Source organism: Amblyomma americanum, chromosome 9 (genome assembly GCF_052857255.1).
Source record: "Amblyomma americanum isolate KBUSLIRL-KWMA chromosome 9, ASM5285725v1, whole genome shotgun sequence".
NCBI classification, from domain to species: Eukaryota; Metazoa; Arthropoda; class Arachnida; order Ixodida; family Ixodidae; genus Amblyomma; species Amblyomma americanum.
Window position 1 is genome coordinate 100,260,555 of NC_135505.1, and position 22,302 is coordinate 100,282,856.

The 22,302-nt window shown below is 45.4% G+C and overlaps 1 protein-coding gene across 1 annotated transcript in view; it reads right to left on the reverse strand.

The window, feature by feature from the left end:
- Positions 1–1,447: 1,447 nt before the first annotated feature.
- Positions 1,448–22,302, reverse strand: part of LOC144103539 (uncharacterized) — a 46,079-nt gene continuing 25,224 nt past the window's right edge. Inside the window, exons 4-6 of the mRNA XM_077636234.1 lie at positions 6,128–6,402; positions 5,070–5,345; positions 1,448–1,891 (exon numbers count right to left, since the gene is read on the reverse strand). Of these exons, the coding sequence (XP_077492360.1) occupies positions 1,690–1,891; positions 5,070–5,345; positions 6,128–6,402 (753 nt within the window). The 3' untranslated portion in view covers positions 1,448–1,689. The remainder of the gene's footprint in view (positions 1,892–5,069; positions 5,346–6,127; positions 6,403–22,302) is intronic.

Consider the following 22,302-nt stretch of genomic DNA (forward strand, 5'->3'; position numbering starts at 1 on the left):
GTGGCCCCTGTCAGCAAGTAGATTGCCCTCTTATCGTTCACCTCGCAAGGAATTCGTTCCGCAGCTCACAGAAGAAAAGCGCCCAGCAGCATTGTCGCATAGACCGCCACCGCGCCTCACAGTCGCAGACCGCAATGCCGGCACCCTCAACCTTCACACACCTTTCACAACACCGCAATCATTTCCTCCTCTCTATGTTCTTAGAGACGCATGTCGACACTCCCCTCACGCCAGGAGTTTTAAATGAAAATTGTTCTGAACGGAGGTGACTCGCTGGCCGCTCAGAGCACAGAGACAATAATGTCGAAATTTCAAATCGATCGGCTTCCAAAGGAGCGCTATACAGCGCGCTCCGCGAATCTTAAGCCGAGGAGCATTCGCGTTGTGGCCTATAAGAAAACACGGCCACTACCAACTGAGCTTTGTCTTTGCACCTACTTCTTAGCTTTGCATGACCCTTTTGCTTGACACCGAAACAACGCGAATCGGGCAAAAGAAACAAAGAAATTGTCATGCAGGGGAGCACACGGCGTGCGCTTATCGGAGCCTCAAGCGCTGCCGGCACGCTATTCTGGCTGTCAGGGCAAAATGCGTGATTCCGCCGCTTTCTTGCAAGAGGCGTTGTGTGGCGTAAACCCGCTCCCCGACCACCGCAATGATAGCATGTGGCGCATTATCCGCATAAATACAGAAACACTGATGCTTTGTTTGCGTGAGGCGTAAAACGCGACTGAGATGACGGAGTTCGACAAGTGTGGTTTGAACCGTGGGAAATCCTCCAGTTCTGTGCGCAATTCAAAAATAGGCTCATTATAAGAAATGCACGTTTTTTCTACTTTTTCCTGAGGGTGAAAGGGGGGGGGGTGCTGTACGCGGAGGAAATGGGCGTCCAGAGGGAAAAGTTCCTGTAAATAAGTTGATACGAGTGGAATGCGGAGTTTAGCTTCCTGAAGCGACGCATGGGATAGGAGAGTGAGGTTAAACCCAGCTGGAGTTCTTTGACATGCCCCCACGTGATGCAGTACACGGGGGTGTTCGGAATTCGGTTCCACTAAAATGCTGCTCTCCTGGCGAGGGTTTAACTCTGCGACCTTGCCTCCCGTATCGGAAAGGCAAAGCCTCTTAGCCACAAAGGCACATAAAGAAGGGTCCGTATCTGTGTATTCTAGCTTGCGCAGGGTACATATGATTATCGTGCTCTGTAGTTATCACACTCGTGATGCGGGAGCAGCCAAAGAAAAGTGACACGTAATGCCGTAAGAACAAAAGAAATTTGCAGAGATCAGAGTTCACAAAAGGCTACACTTGAGCTCAACGGAATATTGTGCCAATTCGACAACCCATCGGCACGGCCTATCAAAGTATGCTATAGTGCATGCACGGCAATATAACGACGTTATGGCAGCGGCACACGTTCCATTAACGAGTCGCCTACTCGCTCTGTTTTAAATGATGGCCGTTGCACTCAAATGTTCAGAATCCCTCCTTAATCTCCTGAAATGAGCCGCAACAGCAGTCTCACGGTGTCATCCACGATTGCCGTGTCATCACCCTTAGTTACAATGCGTGAAACTACAATTAAAACTGACCCTTAAAAGGCTCACGAGTCCATAATGGCAAGAGTACGGTGCACGTCGACGTCTTCTCTTGTTATTTTGAGGCACTTGTGACGTTGTGACGTTGCTGTTACTAATAGTTGGGAACTGGACATCCCGGTGGGAAAGTTACAATTTTTCCCAGTCCCGGTGTATAACACCAGTCATGTTCTCGGGGAGGGCATTCTTTCCGGGGCTGAATTCTAGCTGCCCTCATGAAGTTTGCCGATCTTTTGCGTCTCTTGCCACGCATGAATTTTCTGCACACCTTATTGCACTCCTCCAATGTGTCGAACCTGCGTTAGTTCGGTGATAAAACAAAACAAGGCCAGAACATTAGAATAACTGTGTTCAAAAGATCAAAAAAGCACTTTTCACGGCAAATATAGTTTTCTAACCTTAAGGGTAACACGGTAGATTCGAATAGAAGGCAAGCGTAGCCGGGGGCTGCAGAAGGTTAGGTGGGCGTATGAGATTAAGGTTTGAGGGATGGGGTGGCCGAAGCTGGCAAAAGACAAGGTCAATTAGGGAGACATGGGAGATACCTTTACCCAGCAGTCCGCTTAGTCAGGCTGATGATGGTGATGATGATGACGATGATGATGATGATGATGATAATGAACAGTTCCCCAGGTGAATGCGGTTAAAGCCGCCAGTAGAGGTTTTCATAAATGAACTGCAGTAACGTCAATTGAGCTTTAGAATACACTTCCATTCATACTGGGATGACGACCCCGGAGGCTATTTTCGGTCCCGACGTCACGGCGTGGATTAGAGTGAAAATTCTCATAATTTTTCATTCGTTAGCATTGAATGACCCAGACGAGAAGAAAAAGTGTTCGATGTTAGCTTGTTTTAGGTAGGTGGCAGCAGCAATCTTGCACCGTCTACCACCTGGCTGATAGCGAGACCGACCTGTCACCTGCTGCGGTTAGTACACGGCAGATCCACCTGCCAATCGTAATAGTCATCTGCTACGACTGCAAGACTGCAAAGTGAAGGGAGGGAGATTTCTTTTTCCGTTTGTAAGGAGATTATGGTGACGCTAGTATGCGGCTTCTGCCGTATAAATTTCAGCAAAGAAATAAATCAAATTGATGATGAATAATGAAGTATTTTATATATAGATGAGAAAATATAGTACACATAAAACTAATACAGCGGTGCAATATAAGAAGATGAGTAGTATGAATGAAGGTATTAGAAGCAACAACACCTGATACTAACGCTTCTCATCGCATAATAATAATTAACCACTCCCATATCTTTCCACACACTACACACACACACACACACACACGCACGCACGCACACACACACACACACACACACACACACACACACACACACACACACACACACACACACACACACACACACACACACACATATATATATATATATATATATATATATATATATATATATATATATATATATATATATATATATATATATATATATATATATATATATATATATATATATATATATATATATATATATATATATATATATATATATATGCAGAAGAGAGCATACCATAGGAATAGATTTTAGAGCAGAACCGAATGAAATTACCCTTTGTGTTGCCACGCACAATCCCCGCAAACGGTGGGGCGTCAAGGCAAAAATGAAGACAGATCTACACACTTAGATTACCTTCGCATGAAGACAATGCTTGGACGGACACCATCAAGATATTTCGGCTAGATTTTATATTTTTCCGTGTATTTTTGTGTGGCCAGATTTTGTGACATCCCTTAGCGAAAAAAAAGGTTGCGCTAAAAATGCATATCGAACGCGTTGTATTAATTTCATATCAATTGTTTATTTTTTGTCCCTTTGCATAAATTGCAATACGAATGTCTTCTAAGTATCGTAGGAGTATATTTTGAACATTCTCACAAATGCATCAAAAATACAATTTCTGTCCTCTTAGTATATCTATTACACATTAAATATATGAGAAAATGTCCATTAAATACATTACATTTCATTAAATATACACTAAAATATACAATTAACACATTAAATATATATTCACTTCGGCTTAAAAAGGTGTACTAGTTGGATTTACCGGAGGGGACACATCAGTGTTGTCAACAGCAGAACTTATGACTGAACCGGCTATAAGCATCAGAAGGCAATCCCAGATAAAACGCGTTGTCATCAAGAAGTCCATCTCAATGCAAGGTCAGGTGACGGAACCTCAACGGGAAAGTTGTCGCCACGCAGGAAATGCCGACGGAAAGTGACGTCAGCAAAGAGTTACTGTTTCGGCAAGTGTGATACTTGGCTTCCCTAGTATATACCCCCCCGAGAGGCGGCCCATTAACTTGCACGGTGAGGCATTCTTCGCGCAAAGACTGTGGGTCCCAAAATTATCGCACTAGTGTCGGAGTGGTCACGTTGGAATCCGGGGGCTATCTTTAAACGAACTGCTCCCCGTAACTTGGGTCTGACATCGGTTATGAGTCGAACTGTCAACCAACAAATATATGGGCTTCTATGGGAACCGGTCGGCCTTTCCAGTCGACGTCCTTTTTACTGGCATGTTCGGGCCCGGAGGCGGGCATAGCGCCCTTGCCGGTATAAAGCTATCGCGCCGTCCAAACTTAATTTAAATAAGTGGCGATTGCCTTCCTGCTAGAAGAAGAAGAAACGAAAGGACGACTGTAAAGGGAGAGTTTTCACTGTTCCCTGAAACGGCATTTCGAGCACTAGGTTGTTCCACGGCACCTTCAAGTGCGCTGCAAATATGCTGACGCGGACTGTCCATTTGTTGGAATTGAAGTATACTTTGCATTAATTAATGTCGTAATTCCGAAATAACACTTTAAATACATTTCCAGCATGCAAATGGAATTTCCCGAAACTCGATTTCGAGCACGAGACTGCTCCATGGCAGCTAATAGATTCAAATAAATTTTAAAGGGCTGTCCATTTCTTTAAACTGAAATATACTTCTATTATTAATATTTTCTACATAGAAAAATTTCGAGCACTAGACTGTTCCATGGCAGCTAATACCTTCAAATAAATTTTAAAGAGCTGCACATTTGTTTAAACTGAAATATACTTCTATTGTTGAAATTTTCTACATAGAAATTTTAATGAAGTACACTTTATTACTTTGACAAGACGCTAAAACCGCGTACATATTTTTTCTGTATTTTACACGTGCTCGAAGCATGTTTTAGTGACGTATTTTTGGAAAATTTTAAGAATATATTTAGAATACCAGGTGTAAAATTTCAGTAACCCATTTTCTGCATGTTTTAGTGCATTTCTGAATAAAAATTATGTTTAAATACAATATAAATATCCCACCGTATATTCGAAAGGAAATTACTTTTCGCTAAGGGATGATACCTACCGGTCTATTGACATTCCAACCTAGGATTGCAGCAGGCGAATGACGCGTCCGCGAAGAGAAAAACTAACTTTGGCGTGGTCATGGCAGAAACTGACCTTTTGTCTTCGTCGACACACTGGTGGTCTTTCATCGCCTCGTACTCCATCCGATGGCACCGCCTTACTCCGTCAGAGTGCTTGTACATGAAGATGGGAAAGTTCATAACTTCGATGGAGCAGACACCGCCGGCGCGTTCATGTAAGCAGCCCGGTGGAGGGTTCTTCTTATTTAAGCAGTCATTCTCGCAGCTCTGTTTTGTATAGTACTGTTTATGATTGCCTGGGTTGGTGGGGCATCTGCCTTCTTTGAAACTCCACGCCTGGCACTTGGTCCTGAAACGCCAACAGCCAATCGCAGGATTCAAGTGTACTGACCAGTCCAACTAGGGAAATTTTCGACGCACAAATTAGAGCACCAAGACGCGAATGAACTGCAATTCTACCTCTCTCAAACTGCACTGTTTTGTACTCTTGAACGTGAGCAAGCAAAAGATTATTTCCTTGCACACTTGCTGTACTAAACGACAAGCCATCGGGGACAAGATACTCATTGGTGAAAATCTTGATTAGAGATAATTTTAATCACTAAAAGCGCAATAAAAGCTACGGATAAATATCGATATACTACGCCATATATACCATGAAGCACGTGGCTCACCGTTGCACCGTGGGCCATCGCCAAGCAGGAGGGCCACGGACCAGAACGGTCACACTGACAGACCTCGCAATACAAGCGGCCGCCTTGCCACCGTTCTTTGCAGAAGGTGCTGCCGGTAACGGGCCATGTATCTGAGTCTGTCCGAGCTTGCAGTGATAGGCATATCCGTTGCTCCCCACTGTGCCTCAACCTCGATACCAATACCAGATCATGCACTCGGTAATCTTCATCACTGACACTATAGTGAAATGTTGAAATTCTCGTTAAAATCACAAACCCGCCACGTCGCTCAGAATGAGTGCCGATTCGAAACAGAGCACGGCGCCAAGAAAACATTAAGAACTAAAATTCATTCAAGTCGGCCTTCCTGCCGCCTTGCCATTGGTGGCGCTTCGCTGCTATGGACCCCCATCTTACGCAGCTTCGGAATGAATTTTAGTTGAGGCTGATTATTTACCTCTTGGTATCGAGGAACCAATAATCGGTGTTGATGTCGGTGGCCTTACAGGGTGAGAAGTACTTAGGTACCATGCGTAAATAATTATCTCTCCTGGGGTCTTTGCCGGAAGCGCGCTCCACGCAATCTGACATGTAGTGCAACCGGTTGACATTGCAGCTGCACAGGTACTGCAGGTTGTCTGTAGTCGAGACGCATCTTTTTTTCTTGTCGTGGAAATAGTATCCGAACTTGCTCTTCTCACAGTAGTAGAGGTATCTATTCACCGGATAGCACTGCAGAGAGAAAAAAAAAGAGTTTTGTAGCAACCGCAACTCGCGCAGAGTCAAACCGCACTCGGCGTCACTGGGCCATCAGTGCTAGCTGTGCTGAAGGCAGTGTGCTTGAAGTGCTCGCTAAGCGCACGAACAAGCATGCTATCCGAATAGAGGGACACATGCTATGGGCGAGTGCGAAAGCGCGAAACACGGCGTTAAAAGACCCTTTGTTAAAGGGCTTCAGCGACCCACGTGACCTGGTCTGGTCTCAGCGGGGTTAGGAACAAACATCAAAAACCTCGAAAGGTCAAGCAAGTTGGAACACGTGTGCGGACTATCCAAGACCCCACGCACATGTGTGCGAAATATTGTGACAGCGGCGCGGAAAATTTCGCCAACCAGTGAAATTCTTACATTCGCCCTGCCATATGATCAGTGTATCTTCCTTATTTCGAACGTGTCACTCATGCGGAAGGCTAAATAATAATCGCAGGATCTTGTTGACTGTCATCGATCACGATCCCGGTATTCATAAGGGCTTTGCGCTCAGCGCTCTCAAAAATTTCAAATTGAGCTACTGCTCTTGTCGGCCTTCAAGCGAATAGAGGGATACAGTGAGAGTGAAAGGACAGACACTTTACCTCTATTGTGGGAAGAAATTGGTCGCGTTTTGTAAACAATTTTAGACGTATAGTTTTCATACTCTTTGAAAGTAAGAGAGAGTATATACCTTCTTTAAAGTGAGCGGCTTCATCACAGACAGCGAAAACAGGTTGACGCACTCCTATTTATTTGCGTGCATTTATGTAATGACCGAATACTGTAATCTTTGAAAACGCCACTGCTTCCGATGAAGTCATTCCCTTTATAAACCAGAGAAAACAACTTGACAGGTGTCTCCACCTCCGGAAGATTTGACAAGCAGACACTTAGTATACATATTCTTTTTTTACGTGGATATTCGAATAGACGCAATGAAACGCGCGAACACGGCCTCTTAGTATTTGCCGCTTTGTTACCTCTGTCTGGGCTGCACACACGATCAATATTTATTGTATAAAGTTAGACAAGCCGGTAGGGCGCGAATACCGTAGAAAGACAAGATTACGTGCTTAGAATGCTCTCCTCGTTAACATGACCAGATAATTGAAATAGCAGCCCCGGAGCTCTTCACATTGTCACGACTGATATCAGTGGAAGAACCTGATCCGTTTCTGCCGAAAGTAAAACGAAAAGAGCGAACCCCCGCAACGGCTAGTATTCTCTACGATTATGTGTGGAACACAAGCATGCTTGGGCGAAGCAAGGCCGCCAGCATTTGGAGACTGCCTGCAAATAAATCAAGCGGCCTCTTTGGGCGCTGAACATATGTAAACCCAACAGCTTTGGGCATCTCGTCTAGCTCAACACGCAATGAAGTCCCATTCGCATGCATACTTCGGCTACATTAACGAAGATTCGAGCGACAGGAGAAACGAATGGTAGGGTAGAGGCTACAGATGGAGCTCAAATTTACTCTTTAGACCCACTAAAGGCTAAAAAAGAGAATTTTAAATCGCTACATGGATTTTCTTAAAAAACAAGAGGCACGCGCTACGCGAAACCCGTTGTCACAGCTATGCTACACGCGCATAAATTGAGCGGATAACTGACCTCGTCACTTATCTATTAACGAGAATGAATAAAATTTTTAACATGTTTAACTTGAAATTTTAAATTTTGTTACCTTCCACGGTAGCTGTATTTATAAAATTTTAGCATGCTCATCGTTAGCGATAATCGCTTGCGTTTATTGTGCGCATGCCACCTAACTGTGCATGCAAGGTGGTGACGACTGATGCAAATTTCCTGACTTCACGCAGTTGATGCCTGATGTTCATCTTCCCAAACGAGGAAAGCGACATCGAGAGAGTACAGCTATTGCCTTTTTAGTATCCTAATCATCTTTTTTTTACAGCGTCACAAGAGGGAGGAGATTGTAGATTATTGTAACTGCCTTCCGCGGCTAATTTGCTGCAATGAGTTAAGAATTAGGCTCAGCTTAGTCTGGCACACGTCGCCTCCATGTCTCCTCTGCCCTCTCTCTATGCCGCTTTCCTCGTTTGGGAGGATTAACATCAGGCACAACAACTGCGCCAAGCCAGGAAATTTTGCATCAGACATCACCACCTGTTATGCACACTAATAGTTAGGCTCTAGGTGGCTACAACAGCTACAATTAACTATTATATATATATATATATATATATATATATATATATATATATATATATATATATATATATATATATATATATACAGTATTACGACAAACGCGACTGTTCGTTTTAAAGGTTTATTGTGCCAACAGTTTCGGGAATGGTATTCCCTTCGTCAGGGCAGGCTTACAATGAAACAGTCTTGTCAATATAAGGACACAGAGCGAGCGAGGATGTATAAACTCCGCCCTCAAAGCGAACTTGATAGTGAGGGCAAGGGGCCGTATAATGCATATATATATATATATATATATATATATATATATATATATATATATATATATATATATATATATATATATATATATATATATATATATATATATATATATAGCAGGCAAGGCAAGGCAAATGAAATGAGGGGCTCGTTTGACAAACCTAAGAATGAAGCCAACAGTCACCGAAACTAAGGCGCATAGGGGAATGCTTCTATTTTTTTGTTTGTAGTTCCAATCAATGTGAGAATAATACTTCGATTAATATGTCGCTTAAAGAAAATTGCTTATAAAGCAGCAGAAAAAACAAGCAAGCCGCCGGTGGGATCTGAACCCACGACCTCCAAATGTCGCGTTCGGTGCTCCGGCGACGGCTGTCAAACCTGCTGCTTTCGTGGGTATTTATGTTTTGAATGTTAGGTGACTCATCGCACACTGCTGCACTGGTTCAGCGATGCGCTACTCTCCTGAGATGCAACGTGCGGCCATCGGTGGTGCTTAGGAGAAACAAGTTGCACTTTCCAAACACAATCTCTCGCGACCAATAATTAACTGAAATTCCACCTGCCATGTTGATCATTTCCATCGTGACCAGTTTATGTAATGAGCTGGCAAGTAAAGGAAAATCAGTTGCTTATTTTGACATACATGCCAAAAAAAAACAAGCCACCAAACAAGCCAAGGAGCAGAATGGAATGTTTCTTTTTTATTTAAAACATGGAGATGACCAATGGCAATTTAATAGTTCAACTGTACCATCGCTGAAATATAAGCTATTTAAATCCAGAAGAAAAAACAACCATGTGTCACTGATTGGGTCCGAACCCACAACCTCCGGATTTTCCGTCCGGTGCTCTACCAGCTCTGCTACAGCGACGGCTGTCTGTACTTTTGCTTAGAGTATGTTTTTTGCGCGTAACCAGATCTCGGGAGTGCTCAGCAGCGCTACCCTCGTTCATAAGGGCGGATGTAGTACGTCCTAGACTACAGCCAGCGCAACGTGGGTCGTAAATAAAAACGGAGGGCAGAATCTATGCGAGTAGCATTTTATGCTGCCTGTGGCATCAAGACTGCCAGAATCGAGGACCTCGTTAAAACAGACAAGGGAAATGAGGGGCGCGTTATGGCATACCTACTAAGGCATAACGCAAGATGTACACAGGCGGCATATGGTTTTGGTTCTGCTTTCCGGTCAATTACCTTTCTGCGATAATATAATTACAGTATTTATTTACCATTGATCAACTCAACAATTTAAAACAAAATAAGAAATATAGAAACCTTTCTTTGTGCTCCTTGCTTTCGGTGAATTGGCTTCCTGCATATCAATGTCATAACGAGCCCCTCATTACTCTAGCCTTGTCTGCTCAATAGCTTAACGCGGCAAAGCATTCTTGATGTCATAGGCAGCACAAGGGGGTTCTCATACACCTACCCTCCATGTTCTATCACATTCTACGCAACACACTAGTATTATAGGAAGTACTGGGCCCGCTGCTATAAACAAGGGTGGCCCTGGTGACCACACCCAAGATTTGGTTACGAACACCGAGGCTAGGCCTAGCGCCTCCGGTGACGTGCTGGCGGGGGTAGCTCCGCCTGCGCCGCTTGCCTAGGTGGCTTTCCCGGCAGTACATCTGCCCCATGAGCATTGACCAGACCTCCAAAATCGTGCCTTTGTTCCTTCGGATACGGCTCCTGCCCGGCCTTCTTCAGATGTACAACAGCTCCTGAGTGATTTGCCCTCTGGGCGGAACACAGATACGGCTGCTCAGCCTATACTTCTGGATCGACCTCTACCAGTACTACATGAGACGCCGAGCACTCCAATGGACCTGTCATCGGGCCGCCGGTGCTCCGCTCTTCTTAAAAGCGCCCTTCGGGAGACGCTGCAACGGGTTCCTCTTCGGTCAGCTGCGGCTCACAAGGCAAGCGTTCCTGCCTAACCACAGACCGCCCAGATGTGTCTACCCATCGCTCAGTGAGGACAAAGCCACTGTCAAATCTCCGGCAACGAAACGCCGTGCAGATATACCGACCAGAATTCTGCCGGCAAATCTGGATCAATGTCTCGGAACGAAAGGTTTTTGCGGCTTTACGGCCAGAAGAAGTCCAATACCATTGCTGTGTGGCTCTCGACCTTGGCTGCCGTGGAACGCCTGCAAACGCTACAGTGCATTGCAGTTAGCAGCGAGGTCTCGGTGCCGGTACAGGTGTACCTGGTTGATGGATCCGACTTGCAACGTTGTGCTGTCTACAACGTCGATGTCAATGAGTACCAGGCCGCCCTTCAGCGTCAGCTTTATTATCCCACTCACCGAGTGACCCAAGCACGTTATATGGGAAAAGGGCGCTCATGCATCGCCACCCTGCAAGGCCCACCAACACTTCCAGCCTGCTTGTATTAATATGGCTGCATTTTACGGCCTCGGCCATACAAACCAACCGCCGTCTACTGCTACAGTTGCTTCAGACCTGGCCATATGCGTAGATCCTGCCCTTTCACAGCTCAAGTGGAACCTGCGCCGGAAGGCGCAGCGGCGCACAGATGTGGGGTCTGTAAAACTGACGACCACGGCATCACATCGCCCACTTGCCCCACAAAGCAGAAGACAACAGAAAACATTCGTCGTGGGTATTCTAAGCAAATGACTGAGAACGTGATTACGTCCCTTGTGCAGACTTCCAACCGGTTTGCAGCTCTCCAGTCGGATCATGACGAATGGCCCGAACTTCCCGTGCTGCACACGCATGAAACTGCTACCCAGCCGACTTATAGCGAAAAAGTGCGTAAGGACTCCCGACATCAGCAGGCTACAAAACAACGTAGAATCCCGGAACCTCTCAACGATGGCATGGTAGCAGTTGATGACCAAATTGCACGCCTTTTGGCAGAGGTCTCAAGGCCCCGACAATCCGACAACATCGTGAACTGTTTGCCCGCCGTAGACATGCAGCGGGATCTGGCACGGCCACTATAAATGATGAATCAGCACCGAGCATGTCCCGCCCACCAGCTTCTTTCACCGCTCCTCCCAGAGTACCTGCTACTTTGCCAGATAAATCTACAGCATCCCTGCTCCGCTTCATAGTTACCCAGTTATCCAACCTGACATCTGTTCTCTTGCAACGCTTGGACTACTAACCGAAGATGGCGCTTTCCGGCTTTTCTGGTGTGCTCCAGTGGAACTGTAGAGACCTCTCCACTAAAGTGGGAGAGCTCAAAACCAGTCTTCGCTTGCACAAGCTCCAGGTGTGGGCCATGTTACTGCAGGAGACCAATGCCTTGCCAGCAATTCCGGGTTTCAGAGGTTACGCGTCGCCTTCGATAACGACCATCGTGTGCACACTGCTTCCCCTCCGGGAAAGGCGGAGGTGTACGTTGACACACGTTTCCCTCAAGTATGCCTCTCTCTGGAAACTTGATGCACCTCCTATCAGGAGGTAGTTTCAGCTGCTGTAAAATTTCCGAAGGCAACTGTTGTGGTGGTATCCTACTACGTAAGACCAGCGGGTGGCGCTCCCTCCCGTATTAATCTGGGCTGATTGTTGACTGTGCGTAGGAAATACCCCGGGTGCCCGATTTTAGTCGTAGGTGACTTCAACGCCCCACACCCAGATAGGGGGTACCCTACTTTGAGCCCCCGCGGCAGGCGCGTGCTTGATGCCTTCGCGGATGCCTTGTTTATTCTTCTAAATCACCCCGATTCAGCAACGCGGGCTATGCGTCACAATTACAGTACCACTTATACTCCTAATCTGACGTGGTGGTGTGGCCCCGGCACTCCCTCGTGGCACCTTGAGCCTGACTGTTTGGGGAGTGACCATCACCCTATAATCATCGGTGTCCACCCATCACGTGCTCGCCGGTTACGCAGAAAGTGCTCGGTTGTCAACCGGGATTGTTTCCGTACTAATCTCCAGGATCTCCCTGCAGTGTCGTCACCATCGCTTGTTGACCGCATTCACTGCGCGTTAAACAGGGCTACCACCTCCCCCTGTGCAGACATCGATCACCCGGTTCCAGATATCGGTCTGCTAACCTTGTGGGCTGCTCGCCGACAGGCCAAGCTGCACGTGATCCCACATCAGCAAAGGCACGTATAAGACTGAACTATATTACTGCTAAGGCTCGCAGATACGAACGCGATCTATCACGAAGGCAATGGCAAGCGTGGTGCGAGCAGTTTTCTGCGAAGTCATCGAATTCATCTCTGTGGCGAACTTTCTGTGCAATGGAAAACGATCACCGTCGCCCCGACGGATCTAGCAATGCTTCGCAGCTAACTTGTCTCCGGATGATTTCGCAAGAGAAGCGGCACGGAAATTCTTTCCAAAATATGATGTGTTGCCACCCTCAGCTACCCCATCTATCTTGGCAGGGATTCCATCTCACGTAGATAAACTGCCATCGGCACCATATGCCGAGGGGGTTGCGTCTCCTTTTACCATGCCTGAGTTGCTTGCAGCCATAGATCAGACTAAACGAAATACATGGCCCAGTGCGGATGCCATTCCATATGAGGTGCACAAGAACATGAGTTGTGCTGTCCTCCCTCAACTTCGCAACACTATTAACACAGTAGGGCTAAACGGCTCTGTTCCTGAGACCTGGAAATTGGCCACTGTGATCCAAATTCCAAAAGCAGGGAAGCCACCGACGGATCTTGGCAACTTCCGGCCTGTTTCTCTAACATCAAAACTGTGCAAGCTGACAGAGAAAATGTCAGCCACACGACTGTCGTGGTGGCTGGAGCACCACGGTTTCTACCACCCCGCCCAAAATTGGCTTCCGACCATTCATCGTCACTGAGGATGGTTTGGCTGTCTTGGCGTCGCAAGTTCTGTCATCAACTCGTAGGCACAGTGTACGTACCGTCCTCGCCATGGGTATCGAAAAGGCTTATGATAATATACGTCTTGCTACCATTTTGCATTCTATTGACATGCTGCATTTCCCTCTTCGAGTATGCAATTTTATAAAATCCTTCGTTGAAGGCAGACGATTTGCCATACGCCTTAGTGGTGACTCCATAGGATCATTTGAATCTGTTCGCGGTGTACCCCAAGACTCGGCACTGTCACCAACGCTGTTCAATATTGCCTTCATTCCTCTTGCATGGCGCTTACATGAGGTCCAGTTCTTACTGTACGCCGATGATATCATGGTATGGAGCACTCACCATGACCTGCTAACTCAAGCGACGGCCCTACTGTCAGCCTTAGATATTACCGCCAATTACGCTAAATCTGTCGGCCTACAGCTTTCCGTGAGCAAAACTACGTTCACGTCAGTGGCCAACCGCTGGGGACGCCGCAAATTCGCTGCCATGCCAATCCGTCTCCAACTATCTTGAACCACACTTCAAGAATCTTCGACATTGAAAATTCTGGGTTTGTCGATACATCACTCCGGAACGGGTACTACCTGGCTTTCTCACGCAAAAAAGCAGGCGTTGCAGACTTTGGGCCTAATCAGACGTATTGCTCCCAAAACCGGCGGCGCTCGCTCCCATGTCGCACGATATTTGGTGAAAGCGGTTTTGCAACCACGCCTCATTTACCAAGCACAGTTCCAACACTTAACCAGAGCTCAGTGGGATCGTCTGGAAGCCGTCAATCGAGAGGCAATGAAAGCTATCACTTGCCTTACACGCATCACACTAATAGTGGCACTTCAAGAAAATGCTCAGTTAAATACCCTTGGCGAGCTTGTGCAGCAGCGCCATGATGCTCGTAGCCTTAAGGCCACCCTTTTGCATTCACCACGAGCACTCCGGAATCTTTGCTTCATTGCACACCATACTGTCGTCGCGACCGCCAGTTCTTCCTCCATGGGACTTTGTGCAGCTGAGCGACAACAAATCTACCGATCTACGTCGCCCAATCTCACCTTTTGCTGCATCATCCCTTCGCGAGCTAATCGCGGAACAAGACCGTCACCTACCCAGTGGCTCGATTATTATATATGTTGATACCAGTATCCAGGGCTTTGTATCAACGACTGCAGTTTACTGTCCCTGACAGCCTGCACTTAACAAGACGGCCAGGTTTCGATTCGCGGGACCCCCTACTTCCTTCTGTGCTGAGCTGCTTGCTATACAAGATGCTCTTCGATCTGTATTCGTAGTTACCTTCCTTCCTACAGCCCACATTATAATCTGCACTGACGTCCTTCAAGCGACTCGTCTACTCCGACGCGTTAGCCGCAGCCCAGAAGTCTGCCAGAATATACATCTCCTGGCGGCTCGCATCCCGCAATTCATTCGAATTGAGTGGGTCCCACGTGACCTACTCAATTCACAAAGTTCTGTATATTTTGCAACCCGCTTGCCAACCCTACACACATCAATGCCTCGATTCTTCAGTATGGATGATGCTACCCTCCTTCTTACAAGAAAGGAACACCTCCGGCGCCGCACACGTGCTCTCGTCCCTCAGTGTGCGATAACCCTCCCCCGCGGTCTTACCCTTGAGGAGGAGGGGGTGCTCCGGAGGATCCGGGTCGCGGTTGCCCTCCCTCCTGCCGTAACTCGGACGTGGCCTCAACTTCGCGACTTATATCCCCACCTAGGATGTCTAGTCTGCCACTCGCAAGGCACTGAGGCTGACATTCACCACTTGTTGTGGGTTTGCCCGGCGCTGAAGCCAACTAGAATTCGCCACCTGGCAGCGGCGGGCCTCCACCGAGACAACCCGTCCTCATATATTGTTTGGACGCAAGGGCCACATCACAGCTCCCTCCTCGCCTACATTAGATCGGCCCACCTTTCCTGCGTTATTTAACACCCACCCACTCTTTCCTTTCCTTTCTCTTTTCTTCCCAATTCCCCTTATGCCCAGAGGCAATAAACAACGCTATCAAAAAGAAAATTGGAGGGAACACTTGAGCAAAGCCTTAAAGTACGACGCGATAGTGTCCACGAGTTAACAGCATGCGGAATTGGTCACTCTCAACTTAACGTTCATAACACCCTAATATAGTTCGCACCACTCCTGGTGCAGTGGTGCAGGGGTTAAGGTATGCGCGCACTGCCCTGCGATGACAGGCGCTTTCACCATTGGGGCTTCTGCGACCCAAATTCCTCTTCTATAGTAACCTATCGCAATCAATCATTAATTTACCTGTCACCTGCCACGGTGGTCAGTCTGCTCACAATCCGGTGGGCAGGTTTTGATTACCCCAGAAGGTCACGTGACTTAGGTAGCCACTGAGGTTGCTTATACAGGATATTTTTAACTACTGTGTGTTACTCGAAGCCCAGCAGAATATTGTATCCCAGGTCAGCCACAAGGTGGCCCCATCGAGTGGACACAGTGGCTCGCTGGGCCACCCTACCCTGCCCTATCCTTCGCTCCCGGCTCCGATGACGTCGACGACACCGGATTTTCTGCACAATGGAAGCCTCAAAGCTATCGTGTTAAAAGCACTCCCGAAAGCAGAAGATGGAACAGCCGTCCCCACAGCTAAGTTGATAGAGCACCGGACGTGAAAACTTGAAGTTTGTGGGTTCGGATACAACCAGCGCCATATGGTAGTATCTTTCAGCGGTAATACAGCTACACCACTAATAGCCCATTAATCAAATAAATTATAAAAATAAAAAGAATAGACACATGTCCTACGTACGCCTTGGTTTCAGTGACAGTTGGCATTTTCATTTATGCTAGGTGCTTCGGAGAGGATGATCATTAATTTCTAAAAATGTTTTTTTTTGGAGTACAGAGAAGCTTTTAGCGGTGTATTAATACCAGTTTGGGCGGACGTCAATAAACGAGCGAATGATAAAATTGATGAACTAAAATCAATTTTTAACTATTACCGACATGCTCCCGATTGCAATTATTGATCTGAAGCTAGCGGTTAGTAATAGGCATATCAGTTTTTGTACTCCGAAAACGCGATTACACTCGCCGCTTTGGCTCTAAAACTTGGCTACATCGTGCCAAAATGCATGCGCTTTCTAAAAGCATGCAGGCAATAGCAACGCCTCCAGTGCACGTATCTAGTAGAAATAGTCAAATTTTGCTTAGCTAAAGCCCAGAGGGCAATCGCGTGTTCGCAATTGTAAGAACGGATAAAGACCGGCTATGAATATTTAATATCAGTAAGGTGCCTATCGGTAATAATGAAGAACTATTGGAATTTAGTTCTTCAGTGCACTAGCTGACATGATTGGTCAGTTTTTTGACGTTGCGTTCGTCAACGCCATTATTACTATGCTGCAAATACGTTGTCTTTGTCTAAAAAACTTTTAATTGGTGATCACCTTTCTTGAAACACCAACTGCATATATACTTCTGGTTCATAGTGCCTTCCTCGCAACAGTTACATATAGTATGTCTAAGGCCGCGGTAGAAACATGTCGAGCAGGTTTCTTGGTACACATAGTTCAGAAGGACGGGAAAAGCTTCAGTGTGCTTTGTTAACGTTTCAATCAGAGGAATAAGTCCTCTCGTCAAAATGGAGCCAAGCACCCCCTCACTTCATCATTCTGTGCGATTCTGAGGCTACGGCAGGCATACGGGAAGTTATTCTTATTTTGTGCGGCTTTTGCTGATGGAAAAGTAAGTCATTTCGACTGTAGATAACTTAGAATAAATTAGAATAGAGAACGGCTCCCCCTCCCCCCCGAGCCATTCGTACCCATGCCCTTCGCATGTCGCGTACGGTGCTCCTTAAACAGATCTACGGCAGCGGCCCTCCGCTGCCTTCTGCGGAAAGTGGTTACATTAACTACCGGCTACTTGAACTTGCTCACCTGGACCGCGGCCAACGTCAGCTGTAGACGTACAGCATGTTGTTGCGTCCCAAGCGATACATGCAACTTGATTGCAAAAGAAGCAGGTAGGGAGCAGCACTGATCGAGAACTCTCGTTTCGTACCTCTTGAATCACGAATGGCAGGGCCGAGCCCTTTCCTATGCAGTCACCAAACAAGACTGTGGCTGTTGATGTTGTAGTTTTAAACTATGATTTTAAAGAGCCAACAGCATGAAGTAATGGCAGGCTAAAGGAAATATACAGTCTGCCTTCATTTGTGTCCAGCAATCGACCAATGTGCACCCCGAAGTGAGAAGTTAAATTAGAAACCAGCCCATGGTTCCAAGACAAGCAGCTTATGCCCTCCCTGCTTGGTATTACGAACAAGCGTTGCCTCTAAAAGCTGGAGGCTGCTAAGAGGTGTTGAATTTTGTGCAAGGTAGTGCGCGGTTCCAGCGATATACACAAGGGTGATGCAGACTGCGCTTTCAAATTTCACAAGGTTTGCATGTGAGAGGAAAAGAGTTCTTCTGGACTACTCGTCATGGCAAACACATGCCAGTCCTGCGACGAGCCCCTGCCAGATGACGGACGCGTCCTGAAGTGCAGCGAATGTGAGTCCTCTTACCATTTTGGTAGTTGCTCTGGAAGGTCAGAGTCAACCTTTAAGACCAAAGGCGAGAACGGCCGCCGGACATGGCGATGTGTAGCCTGCCGTCCATCAAAATCCAAATGTGGGGACAAAGCGAGCATGGACTCTGAGCTAACTATCTTTCTGGCAGATTTAACTCGAAGGCTCGATGCTCTGGCAGGACTGCCAACTCAAGTTGGGGAGATCAAGGATTCTATTGAGCTATTGTCCCAGAAGTATGATGACATCCTGAACCGGCAGATTAAACAAGAGAAAGTCATCAATAGCTTGAACAGACGTGTAGGCAAATTAGAGACTGCCTGCACTTCAGGCGATATTCAGCAGCTGAAAGCCACTGTAAATGATCTTGAGTTTCGTAGCAGGAAGCTAAACATAGAAGTTCACGGCATCCAAGCTACGCCAAACGAGGACTTGCTGTCTAAGTTGAACAATGTAGCCAGGACTGTAGACTTGCCAGAGCTGACAGGGAACGACATCTGCGCTATTCATAGACTTCCCTCAAAACCGAATAAATTGCCTGGGATTATTGTGCGGTTTGCCCAACAGCCAACCCGTGATCAGTGGCTGGAAAAGCGGAAAGCCCTTAGAAATGATTCATCTGGTGTTTCGATCACTGAAAACATGACGCATCAAAAGAGAGAGTTGCTTCGCTGCGCAAAACAGTGGACAGAGAAAAATGATTACCGTTTTTCCTGGCATTGCAGCGGGAAGGTTCTTGTAAGAAAAAGAGTGGGCGATAGCGCCATTGTCATTCGTTGTGCTGCTGACCTTGATAAGCTCTGATATGATTTCACTTGGCACTGCCTCCTGATGTTTCTTTTCAGTTTCCTTTCATCATGCTTCCCTTCTCAAGTCAGCAAGAAGATGTCATAAATCTTAAAAGCTTATATGATACCAATGGCCAAAGATGCTGTAGTCGTGTTCATTTTAATCTTAGATCAGGTAGAAATAAGCAGGATGAACTTGATTATTTTTTTAGTGAGGCGCAAATACGCTTCGATGTTGTGATGTTTTCAGAAACATGGTTTGCCTCTGAAGAGGATGTGTTTGCAGTTCCAATGTACAAATCTTACTACATGAATCGCACAGGAAAGAGGGGTGGTGGCATAGCAATGTTAATCTCAAACTCAATAGATTCTGAACTTATGTCTGAATTTTGCTTCATCACTCCTTTCTACGAGACGCTTGCTATTAGATGTGGTACTTCTGTTTTTTGTGTTTGTTACCGCCCTCCTTCAAATAATGTTCGTCTGTTCTTTTCTTTTTTAGACTCTTTTTTAGAATTTGTGAGTCAAAGAAAATACGCACTTATTATAGGTGGTGACTTCAACATCAACATGTTAGCTGATACCAGTGCTAAGACAGAACTAGAATCATTACTAAACTGTCATTCCTGTCAAAACTACATAACGACGCCCACGCGAATCACCCCACAATCAGCAACACTTCTTGATCTGTTTATAAGCAATTCAGATCCTTCCCTTGTTAGAGCTGGCACCTTAATTAACAATATTAGCGACCACTTGCCTATATTTTTATTCGTCAGTCAAGTGCATAATACACCTAAACAACTACGCTCGGAATATTCCTACAGACTCATAACTCCTGAAACGCTATCTGCTTTTAGAGACTGCTTAAGCAGAGTAAGCTGGACCGATGTGTTTACAGAGAGCGACCCCAACTTAGCATACGATTTATTTATGGAAAAGTTCTCTGAAATATACTTGGCATGTTTCCCAATCAAGGCGTTTAAAATATGCAAAAAAAGTCGGAAACCATGGGTAAATAAAGAAAGCCTTCAGCTTATGAAACATCGGGATAAACTGTTTAAGAGATTTATTGTTAGTAAATCGCCCGAAGCGCTCAAGGAATTCAAGAAATACAGAAATTTTGTCACTAAATACCTTCGTGATGCAAAAAAGCAATATTATTCTAACCTGTTCAACTCAACACAAGGACGCACAGACAATGTATGGAAGGCACTTAACACTGTAATTAATAATGCATCAGAAGCGGTGACTAATATAGTTAAGGATGGGGCAGAAATTCAAGGCGCTGAGCTAGCCAACGCTTTCAATGACTTCTTTCTGTCAGTTGGGGACCATAGCACCAGCACTTCTGACCTAAAATATATGAATGACCGAAGTAATTCAACCATATTTCTAGAGCCAGTCTCAAATAGTGAGGTTGTAGCCACTTTTTTTAGCCCTGAGCAATAGCAGAGCCGCGGACGCGGGCAATATTCAAATGAAGCCCGTAAAACACGTAATTGATTTACTAGCACCTTGTCTTACCCATATTTTCAATATTAGTTTGTCGACGGGAATTTTTCCCCGAAGCATGCAAATTGCAAAAGTAAAAGTTGTATTTAAAAAGGGTAACAGAAATGATTTGTCCAACTACCGTCCTATATCGATTCTACCTGTGTTTTCCAAGGGTTTGGAGAAAATAATTTTGAAACGCCTTACTTCATTCACTGACCGCTTTAAATTGATAAGCTCCTCACAGTATGGTTTTCGCAAAAACAAATCTACAGAACTCGCATTACTCGCCCAAAAAGAATTCATATTAGGAAAATTTGAATGAAGAAATATGGTACTTGGCCTTTTTTTGGATTTTTCAAAAGCCTTCGACTTAATTAATCATGAACTACTGCTACAAAAACTTGATCACTACGGCATAAGAGGCATCGCGAACAAATTAATTATGTCCTACTTGCAATACCGTTCTCAATTTGTCGTCATTGAAGGAGAACATTCCTCGATAAAATCCATTAAAGCAGGTGTCCCGCAGGGAAGCATACTGGGCCCATTTCTGTTCATCCTTTATATTAATGAGATAGACCGCATCGATAAAACGGCCCATCACATAATCTATGCTGATGACACGAGTTTGTCATCACGATGATTCACGAGGTGAATCATATGCAGATTTAGCTAGTCGAGCAAATAGCGCACTGTCAAAAATTAATGCATGGGCACAAATGAACTGTCTTAAAGTTAACAGTAATAAAACGAAGGCTGTTTTATTTCACCGCCGCCATACATATGTGCAGTTGCCTCCTATTTTGTTAAATAACTATGAAATTGAAGTGGTCAAAAACTTTAAATCACTGGGCGTATACTTTTCACAAAACATGACATGGGATCATCACGTGAACTATATTATCAATAAACTATCCAGGACAACCGGCATTATGCGCCGTCACTGCTACTTCTTCCCTACTTCTGTTAACATACTCATATATAATTCATTATTTTGTTCTTTATTAAGTTACGCGTTTCTTGTGTGGTCAACAACAACAGCTGGAAATATTAGTAAACTTTCCATCTTACAAAAAAGAGCTTTACGCCTAGCCTGTAAAATCCCTTATCGGTCTCACACTGCAGGTTTATTTAAGAAGCACTATTTAATTCAGGTTTCATCAATGTATGACTATAAGCTATGTCGTTTGTATAAACTCTGTTTACTAAAAAATAATGACGCCATAACAAGCTTAGCACAACTAGCGGAAAACTTCCCTATTTATAATGTTCGCCATCCAGAAGTGTGGTACGTCGCCAAATGCAGAACCAATTATGGACATCAAATGTTGAAATTTTTACTTCCCACACTTCTAAATCGCGTGTTAAAAGAAACTAACATTGACATATCTGGTATATCACCAAAAGAACTGCGTGAAGTGTTTGTATAATGATGCCATACACTGACCTTTTTATTTCTCTTCTATCTTTTCCTAGTGCTTTCCTCTTCGAATGATTTTGCTTAACTCGTGTATTTGTTTTGTCCAAGTGTACTTCATTAGCCGCAAGTTTTTTATGCTGTCCGTGTGCTAGGGGGTCAGGGCTTCTCAAGCTGTTTCGCACAGCTTTTACCTGCCCTCCTCGTAACTTTTTTGTTGCGGAATAAATTTGATTGATTGATTGATTGATAATTATCTTCGTTTGTGATAGCTTATAATCAAGCAGAAACTACAACTTGCCGCCACCTGGATTAGAACCGTGCAACCTCCGCATGCCGTGTACGGTGC